The sequence below is a fragment of the Mandrillus leucophaeus genome, unplaced genomic scaffold, assembly GCF_000951045.1.
Source record: "Mandrillus leucophaeus isolate KB7577 unplaced genomic scaffold, Mleu.le_1.0 Scaffold490, whole genome shotgun sequence".
NCBI classification, from domain to species: domain Eukaryota; kingdom Metazoa; phylum Chordata; class Mammalia; order Primates; family Cercopithecidae; genus Mandrillus; species Mandrillus leucophaeus.
Genome location: NW_012105254.1, coordinates 2638252 through 2648601, shown reverse-complemented (window position 1 = coordinate 2648601; position 10350 = coordinate 2638252). Strand labels below are relative to the sequence as shown.

Genomic DNA, 10350 nt, shown 5'->3' with positions numbered 1-10350 from the left:
ATAATAATAATAATAATAATAGTAATAAAACCAGCATTTAGGTGTTTATACATAAATCCAGGTAAATGAAATACAACAACACAGCTATTGGTAACACAAAACAAAAAGTTTTCACCACATACTCACATTACAGAAAGGTTCCTTCTACAAAGTTAGAAACTCATTTATAGTTCATCATCAAGCTACAGTTTTACCTCAGATTAACTGTGGTTTGTCTAAATTATTAACAAGTCTGAGTCATATAATATCATAAGGTAATTAACCCATTACGTCACAGTGTCCAGTCCACAGTCAGTTCTTAGTTTTGAAAAAAAAAAAAAAAAAAAGATCGAATGGCTTAACTTTAATATATTTATTTTCAGTCGTCAACTACTCTTAGTTGACAAAATGTACTTCTCTTGATCCTTGAGTTTGGATGTGGTCATGTGACTTGACCAGTGGGATGTTAGCAGATGTGACATGGACAGATTGGAAGTATTCTTGCATGGTTGGGCTTGCCCTGCTGTGCTCCAGCGTTTTGCCAAGAGAAAATAATTCCTCAGGTAGCCAGTGGTCCAAGAAGGATGAAAGAGATGTGCAGCAGGGCTACACCCAACCCACAGCTGGGAGCCAAGCCCAGCCAGGCCCAGCCTTGATGAGCTGACACAAACACACATCAGCAAGAAATAATGGTTACTGTTATCATGTCACTGAGTTTTGGGGTGGTTTGTTATTGAGTTATGGGGTGGACTGACCTAGGTAGGTATCAGAATACTCATTTTATGAAAGCAGAAACTGGGGCTCTAAAAAGACATCTTACACAAATAATGGGATACAACTTGGAGATGGTTCTGGCTGATGTTTCATAAACACATAAATACTGAATGCAAATGAGTACCTGTCCAATTTAACAAGTGATACATAAAAGCTGCAGTGATCATTTTTCGTGCTATCAAAATAGGGTAAATTTCTAATTTTATCTGGGAAGTAGCCTAACTTCTTTTAGCTAGAATTAGTGTTATAATCTATTTATAATAGGCTGCTGCTACCAAAAATGGCTTAAGATAGTGGCTTAGAATAGTATGAAATTTTTCTTTAGAAATTATTTTCTTATAGGAGGATTTCTTACTCTAGAAAGGTCTATGAAATTGGATGGGTTTAAAGCACATTTATTCTCACTCAGCTCTATCTGAAACTTAGCATATCCTTCAATTCAGAATGTAGACAACAAACCACAGTAGTAATAGTAGTATGTAGGGTTATCTCCAATAGAAATTACAGATATTTTCTATTGTATTACAATTGTCATAGACAAAAGTATCTCAAAATATATACTCATCCTATTTAGAAATTATAGTAGTTATTAGAATCGCCATGAGGTCTTCTATTTAATGAATTAATTTAAAAGTTCCCATGTTATTATGTCACACATTTGTTTTAATATTTTGATAGGTTTCTTTTGTATTATATTTTCAAAAAGCTACCTGGCTGATGAGGTTCCTCAGAGACAGCTGATGTCCGTAGATTGCAGCTTCATGCATAGGAGACCAATCAGACACAGCATCTGTATGGAAAGGGAGGAATGGGTTATATCCTGCTAATGCACTTAGACCCAGAGGCTTATCCTTGCCCATCAATAAGAGCCTAATAGTCCCTGGATGGAGACATTGGATTCACTCAACCAAAATTCCCATTAGGAATTCAGCATTTCTCTTCTTTATTAATATTTTTTTGTGCACAGTTTGTTTGAACAATGTCTGGAGAGCTTGGGAAAGAACTACAGCCAGTCCTCAAACTAAGGAGAAACAAGGTGGACTGGGATGACAGATTACTGTATTTCTATTTACACACTGGTTTCAAAGGCAAATGGCCCATTTAGTTAAGCGAGAGCTTCACTAATTATCAGCATTAGTGTGTTTAAGCTGTAGCTGCCGGTCTAGTTTCCTGCATGAAATACAGACTTTGGCATCTCAGCAAACAGTGTCCTGTATTAATAGCAGTAATCATGTAATTACATGCACCATTAGGTTTGGAATGAAATCTAAACAGAACCATATCTGTTTATAGATTATCTCCTGTCGTAATATTAAGCACAAATCAGTGCTCAGTCTCACCTTGAAAGAGGGACATTATTTACCCCCAAACGCAGCATGCCAAGGTGGTTAAAGAAAGCTCTTAATTCAGACCCGCTTCACCTTTTCTGACCTGTGGGTCCCGGGAAAGGCCCAGTGCCCCAGTTTCCTTCTCTGTAAAGTTACAAGTTGAGCATCCCTAATATATAATATGCAGGTTGAGCATCCTTAACCCAAAACTCCCAAATCCAAAATGCTCCAAAATCCAAAGCTTCCTGAGTGCTAACATGATGCCACAAGTGGAAAATTCCACATGTGACATGTGACGGGTTGCAGTCAAAACTTTGTTTCATGCACAAACTTATTTAAAATACCATATAAAATTACCATCAGGTTATGTGTGTAAGGTGTATATGAAACATAAATGAATTTCGTGTTTAGACTTGAGTACAATCCACAAGGTAAGTCATTATTGTATATGCAAATATTCCAACATCTGAAAAAATTGGAAACGCTTCTGGTCCCAAGGATTTCAGAGAAGGGATGCTCAACCTGTACTTACCATGGCTCAATACATACTAGCTACTATTATTATCCTGCCCTAACACTAAACAGACAGTCTTGATTACACCTCATCATCACTGCTATTTAAAATAGCAAATTTACACCGGGCGCGGTGGCTCCACACCTGCAATCCCAGCACTTCTGGAGGCTGAGGTGGGCGGATCACCTGAGATCAGGACTTCGAGACCAGCTTGGCCAACATGGTGAAACACCATCTCTACTAAAAATGTAAAAATTAGCTGGGTGTGGTGGCTCACGCCTATAATCCCAGCTACTCGGGAGGCTGAGGCAGGAGAATCGGTTGAACCCGGGAGGTGGAGGTTGCAGTGAGCCGAGGTCATGCCACTGCACTCCAGCCTGGGCAACACAGTGAGACTCTGTCTCAAAAAAAATAAAATAAAATAGCCAAATTTATTCTACAACCACATAGAAGGAAAACAAATTCTCAGGAAAGAGGCCTGAAAACCCAATCCCAACCCATTAAATGCTTTCCTCTCTATAATTGAATATGACCGAGTGAGGCATAGACCTGATCTTTTCTCATCTCAAGCTTCATCTGATTTCCAGTAGAAATGTGAGGGAGGCGTGCCTGAACCTGCTTCAGCTCCAGCTCCACCTGCTTCGGCAAACACACTACATACAAACAAGGTAGAAAGGTCTGGTGCCAGTTATGCCTTGCGTGGTAGCTAATAGCTCCTAAAAGCTGAGAAGACCTGGAGAAGGAGGGTACTTACTGTCTCTACCTTGCAAAATGAAAGGCTATGAAGTATCCTTTGTACTTAACACATGTTGGTTTAACACTTTGTACCGAACACATGAGGCCCGTCTGCCACCTGAAGCCATCAGTGCCCTGGAAAATCTGTATTAGTAAGCAAATGACCATTCTTCCAGATGGATTCATTAGGCATTTGGTACATAAAAGGAAGACAAATGAGCCCATCTACATACTGCCCATCCAATGCTTTCCTTCTGGGGTCACTAAGGTGCTTGAGACAAGGTACATCTTAAGTGAAATGGCTTTTCCTACCGTCAAAACCTTACGCTTAATAGATACTCAATGTCCTCACAGCATTCTCTGATGTTCCTAATTATTTCTGGAATAATACTGCTGATTCTAGGGCTTGGAAGCTAAAATTCGGACTGCAGATATGGAAAGATTGATCTCCAAATTAGAATTAAAAGGACAACTAATTCCACCCTGTTGGTGCTGATAATGCCAAATACCATTCACACAAAATCTTGAATGAGAACAAAGAGCCACAAATTGAGAAAGGTTTTGAAAATCAGTTTTCAATAGATTTGCAAATGTATCCTGATGGATCACCACATGTATGATGATTAATCCACTTTTTTTCCAAGTGCTCAGCTGCTAAGAAATACAGCTGCCACATTTCCCAACCTCTCTTAAAGCTCCCTAAGATTACGAGTGTCGACAGCCTAAACAGTCAGGCAGGTAAATTGGGTCCTAATTTGTAAGTGTTTAGATTTCATAAAAATGATGCACTTATCAAGTGTAGCCACAAATGGTCTTACTTTCTACTCATTCATTATGGGACCATTACTCTATTTGGGGCAACTAAAGAAGTACATACTTCTCGAAGAGAACAGGCTATCTGAGTTTGCACCTCTGCAGAATGTAGTGCTTACAGAGCAGAGACAGCTTGTGTCTTTCAGAAGTAGAGTGTTGTCCTGGTACACATAGTGAGGGGCTGACAATGTGAATATCTCTAGCTAGCTATCTAGCAAGCAGCTGTATTGAGATATAATTCGCATACCATACAATACACCCATTTAATGTGTACAATTCAGCAGTTTTCAGTATATTCAGAGCTATGCAACCAATGCCACAATCAATTTTAGAACATTTTCATCACCCCAAAAAGAAACTCTGTGCCCATTTAGCAGTCACTCCACAGTTCTACTTCCCCCAGCCCCTGGCAACCATGGATCTAGTTTCTGTCACTATGGATTTGCCTATTCTGGACATTTCACATAAATGAAACCATACAGTATGTGGTGCTTTGCAACTGGCTTCTTTTATTTAGCATAACGTTTCAAAGTTTCATCCATGTTGTAGCATGCACCAGTACTTCATTCCTTTTTTTTTTTTTTGTCAAATAATTCCATTGTATGGATAAGTCACATTTTATTTATTCATTCATCAGTTGACAGAAATTTGTGTCATTTCTACTTCTTGGCTATTATTAATAATGCTGCTATAAACATTCATGTACAAGTTTTTGAGCAGATGTATGTTTTCAATTCTCCTGCATATACACCTAAAAGAACTGCTGTATGATATGGTAACACAATGTTTGAGACTATTTTCCAAAGTGGCTGTACTACATTATATTCCCATCAGCAGTATATGAGCCTTCCCCTTCTAACTTAAAGTCATTTCAGTTCAGGGTTTGTTAGGCCTGTCACGGTACACCTATGCTCCTGCCCAGAAGAAAAACATGAGTCCCTGTAAAACCAAAATCCGTCTCAAATTTAGACAAGGACTTTGACCTCAGCAGGTCTCAGAACAAATGAGTGATTATGTGAAAATGTACAATAGTGACAATGAGTAATTTAACATTTTTCTTTGTGTGTAATGTTTTGTTTGTTTTTCGAGACAGAGTCTCACTTTGTCACCCAGGCTGGAGACAGTGGGGCAATCTTGGCTCACTGCAACCTCCGCCTCCCAGGTTCAAGTGGTTCTCCTGCCTCAGCCTCTCAAGTAACTGGGACTACAGGTGTACACCATCACACTCAGCTGATTTTTGTAATTTTGGTAGAGACAGGGTTTCACCATGTTGGTGAGACTGGTCTCCAACTCCTGACCTCAAGTGATCCATGCGCCTCAGCCTCCCAAAGTGCTGGGATTATAGGCATGAGCCACTGCGCCTGGCCTACTTTAACATTTTTCTAACATTCAGAGAGCATAGATTGTGTGTATGTGTGTGTGTATTAGCAAACACCGTAATTTGCCACATGGATTAGTCCACACACACTCTTTCACTCTGGAAAACACTGAAAAGATAGCTGAGTGAGACATGTCTCTTTAGGGATCCAAATGAGGGTCTGTCTGGTGGACCTGGGAAATGCTTCTTCCTTCATGGTTTTCCAGAGCCCACATCCCAAGCAGGCAATGAGCTGTAGGCTCAACACATGCCCAGTTAAACCCCAAAGCAGTTGCCCTTGCTTTCCTGCTAACTGGCAGCTGGAAAGGGCAGAAAACAAGCAGGAAAGGGGACCTATTTTCCTGCCAGAACATGGACAATTCTCATAGTAGGAGACTGTCCAATTCATGAAGGGGAGACTCAAGGTCACGACATCGTTTTCCATGGACCCCACCCAAGTCTTTGATACTCGAGGGCCATTAGGTGTATGTAACACATTATCCAAGTCCTTGGCGTATATTAAAGGCTCTTTCCCAACACTGGTTCAGCCAAGGTCTATTGGTTTTACTGCCAAAAAAATACATGTGAAATGAGGTCACTGACAATGCCATGGATCCGGTGCTGTGGCTTATGGGTAAAATGGGGCAGGGAGCTCTTGTAATGAAACCACTCCACAAGTCCTCCAAGTAATGCCATTAAACTTATCTTTTAAATTGTACCCTCATCAAACGTGGAGCACATTAGGGAGGCTGCCATTTCATTTTTATTGTAATTTGTGGAACATTTTTTTTTCATTTCTGTTATTTCAAAAGAGATTTAAGATGCACTAATTGGTACATTCTGAAAATAGCTATTACTGATGTTCTGAGAACCCCAGTGAATGCTGGGCAGTAGCATAAATCTACTCATCCTGAGAAACGTTTTGCAAAGTCAAGGAGATTTTGGGTTGCTCTGAGGGGACAGGAGTATTTGCCTTCAGTCTTCAGGACGCAATAAGGGTGGATTCAGTGGCATGAACCAACCTGCCAGACCTGGAAAGGATCTGGGTGCTGTGTTCACAATTATTGTGGACCTTGGTTTGATCCCAGGACAAACCAGAAAAGAGGAGAAAAAGAAACAAGAGGCTTACAGTCAGAAATAAACAGAAAGGCCCACTGAGGCAACTCCTGGGCAAGTCAGGCCTGTCCACTGCAGTTCTTTCTCCAGTTCCGTCATCCAGCTCCTCCTCTCCTCTTTCTTCTCTCTCTTCTCTCTCCTCTTTCCTGTCTCCCTCTCTCTTCTCTCTCTCAATATAAAGCTGCCTTCCCATTCTGTCTCAAAGGCAGATTTTCCCCCAGAAAACTCATCCCTCCTGAGGTGCCCCAATATCTAAAAATTCACCATAACACAATACAATTGTTTTCTTTCAATACCTGTTCCAGCTTGTCTTCTGTTTAAATGTGAATACTCTCTACAGGGTGGGCTCAATTTTGCAAGGATAGAAATACCTCTACAGGTGTCAGTCTCCAGGCAAAATCCCAAAAGATAAGACACTAACGCTGGGAACAGCGGTGACCTGCTTGGTGGAATTATGGGTGGTTAGTTTATCTTTCCATGTATTTTCCCAAGTTTCCATGAGTAGGTGTAAATTAGTGTCTTAGGGATACCATAACAAAACACCACTAACTGCGTGGCTTAAAACAACAGAAATTTGTTGTCACAGAGTCCTAGAGGCTAGCAGTGGGATAGACGTCTGAAATCAAGGTGTGGACAGTGCCATACTCTATCCAAAGGCTCTAGGGAAAAAAAATCCTTCCTTGCCTCTTCTAGCTTCTGGCAGTGGCCATCAGTCCTTGGTGTTCCTTGGTTTCTAAGTGCTTCACTCCTATCTCTGCCTCTGTTGTCACATAGCATTCTCCATGTGTCTCCTCTCCTTTTCTTACAGGGACTCCGGTCATGTTGGATTAAGGTCCATCCTACCCTACTTATGACCTCATCTTAACTAATCTTAACTAAGAAGGTCGCATTCTGAGGCACAGAGGGTTGAGAATTTAACCATGTATCTTTTCAGGGGACACAATTCAACTCCTAACAAGCTACTTTCAGGAAAAAAGAAAGACATTCTTTCCCTGCTCCTTGGACAGGAGAGTCTAACATTAAACAAATCTCTATAAAGAGTTGGTTGCCCATCTTCATTCATAACCTTTCCTCCCTCCCTACCCCAGGGAAGTGGGCAGAAAAACGCCTGCAGGTGGAGGTGGGAGCAGCCAGACAACCCACACCTGGGCTCTATTTTCCCTCTAACTTGGCCTTGTGCGAAGGGACATGCTTCACCTGAGCTGAGTTTCTTGGCAAGCTATTTGAAAACAGCATTCTGAGTGTTCTGCATTCCACACTTCACCAAGGTTAAGACCTCAGAAGCGTAAACAAAAGCAACCAACCACAATGGAGGTTTTACCCAAGGGGCAGGACTGATGCAAAGCAGATGGAGAATGACTTGAGTAGGGAGAGGCAGAAAGTCTAGGAGGGTTTCATGGGGGCAATGGCTCAGCTGGGTGTAGAAGGTGAGTGGCAATTTGCCAGTCAGATTCACAACAGAAAGTAAGAGACCAGAAGTATCCAGGCACCTACCCTTGTGACTTCTACTTCTTTGAAAACTTCTCTTCCCTTAGTACCTGTGTAATTACAACATCCAGAATCTCTTTCTGCTTCTCTGTCCAACTTACTGGTCCTACTTCATCAACTGGAGGCCTGTCCCAGGGTTCCATCCTTGATTGACTCTCAGCTCTTGGCCATCAGACAATTTCTCCCTTCCTTAGGTTTCAACCACAGCCCCTCTGTAGAACATTCTGAGGTCTCTGGCTTCTAACCTGTGATCATTCCTAAGTCTCAGTCCCATGTCATCATACTGTGCACTGGACATCATTGTTGGCACTGTCATGTCCAAAACAGAACTCTGTATCCTCCCCTCCTCATCCTGCATCCAAGGCAACTTCCTTTCCAACTTCCTTCTTATCTAGCTTATCTGACATTACTTTGGGCTTGAGAACCTTATAATTTTGCCTGCCTTCTCTCTGTTAGTTCCAACATTTAATCAAGCAGCATACCCTGATTTCTCTTTCCTTTGAAATCATCGCCTTTCTCTGTCATTTCCAAAGTTCGATCCAAATGTAAGTTTCATGCTTGGATTAGTGCAGTGGTTCTCAAAGTATGGTCCCTGACCAGTACCATCCGTGTCACCTGGGAGTTTGTTATGAATGCAGATTCCTAGGCCTCCACCCCAGGCCTACCACTTCATCAAAAGCTGCATCATCTGTGTTGCCCAGGCTGGAGTACAGTGGCATGATCTCGGCTCACTGCAACCTCTGCCTCCCAGGTTCAAGCAATTCTCCTGCCTCGGCCTCCTAAGTAGCTGGGACTATAGGCATGTGCCAACACACCCAGCTAATTTTTTTTTTTTTGAGACAGAGTTTCACTCTTGTTGCCCAGGTTGGAGTGCAATGGTGTGATCTCGGCTCACCACAACCTCTGCCTCCCAGGTTCAAGCGACTCTCCTGCCTCAGCCTCCTGGGTAGCTGGGATTACAGGCATGCACCACCATGCCCGGCTAATTTTGTATTTTTAGTAAAGACTGGGTTTCTGCATGTTGGTCAGGCTGGTCTCAAACTCCCGACCTCAGGTGATTCGCATACCTCGGCCTCCCAAAGTGCTGGGATTACAGGTGTGAGCCACCGCACCCAGCCAAATTTTTGTATTTTTAGTAGAGATGGGGTTTCATCATGTTGGATAGGCTAGTCTCGAACTCCTGACCTCAAGTGATCCGCCCACCTCAGCCTCCCAAAGTGCTGGGATTACAGGTGTGAGCCACCGCACCCAGCCAGAAGCTGCATTATCTGTATTTTAATAAGCTCTCCAGGTGATGTAGAGGCACAAGAGAACTTGAGAACCACCGGATGAATGCAACAATCGCCCACGATTCCAACACAATCTATCCCAGCTGTGGCTACAAGTTAATTCACCTACAGCCTTATTACCAGGTCTCTGCGCTAGAACCACCAATGGCTCTCAATTCCCTGCCTCATGAAGCCTAACCTCCTGCACTTAGCTCTTAAATCTGTATCTGCCACTCCATCTCTTCAAACCTGTTCTCACTAGACTCCCTAAGACCTTCACATTTTGCACTCTAGCTGTAACAACGTGTTCACTTTACAAGCACCATGCCTTTGAGTATAACACCTGCCCATTCCCACTCACCCACCCTGACCCCACCAAGGTTGGATTAGGACATTTAGAAACACTGAACAGTTGGCTCAGGCCTGTAATCCCAGCACTTTGGGAGGACGAGGCGGGTGGATCACGAGGTCAGGAGATCGAGACCATCCTGGCTAACACAGAGAAACCCCGACTCTACTAAAAATACAAAAAATTAGCTGGGCGTGGTGGTGGGAGCCTGTAGTCCCAGCTATTGGGAGGCTGAGGCAGGAGAATGGCATGAACCCAGGAGGTAGAGCTTGCAGTGAGCCGAGATCACGCCACTGCACTCCAGCCTGGGTGACAGAGCGAGACTCCGTCTCAAAAAATTAAAAAAAAAAAAAAAAAGAAAAAGAAACCCTCAACAGTGAAAAGTGGCTGGTGCCTCTCTCCCATGTGGAAACAAAAATAAATACAATACTTAGCTATAAAATAACAGTGCAGAAATCAACCAAATTACTGATTCTTTCCCATAATGATTGGTTTGCTGCTTTAAAAATGTATTTATTGGCTGGGCACTGTGGCTCACACCTGTAATCCTAGCACTTTGGGAGGCTGAGGCGGGCAGACTGCCTGAGCTCAGGAGTTGTTGGAGACCAGCCTGGACAACATGGTGAAAC

The 10350-nt window shown here is 42.6% G+C and overlaps 1 protein-coding gene across 5 annotated transcripts in view; it reads right to left on the bottom strand.

Annotated features, from left to right (window-relative positions):
• ASB9 (ankyrin repeat and SOCS box containing 9) overlaps positions 1-10350 on the bottom strand; it is a 27555-nt gene that overhangs the window by 13486 nt on the left and 3719 nt on the right. For all 5 annotated transcript variants that reach the window (XM_011995548.1, XM_011995546.1, XM_011995547.1 and 2 more), the window contains one exon: positions 1464-1543. In XM_011995548.1, coding sequence (XP_011850938.1) covers positions 1464-1543 — 80 coding nt within the window. The remainder of the gene's footprint in view (positions 1-1463; positions 1544-10350) is intronic.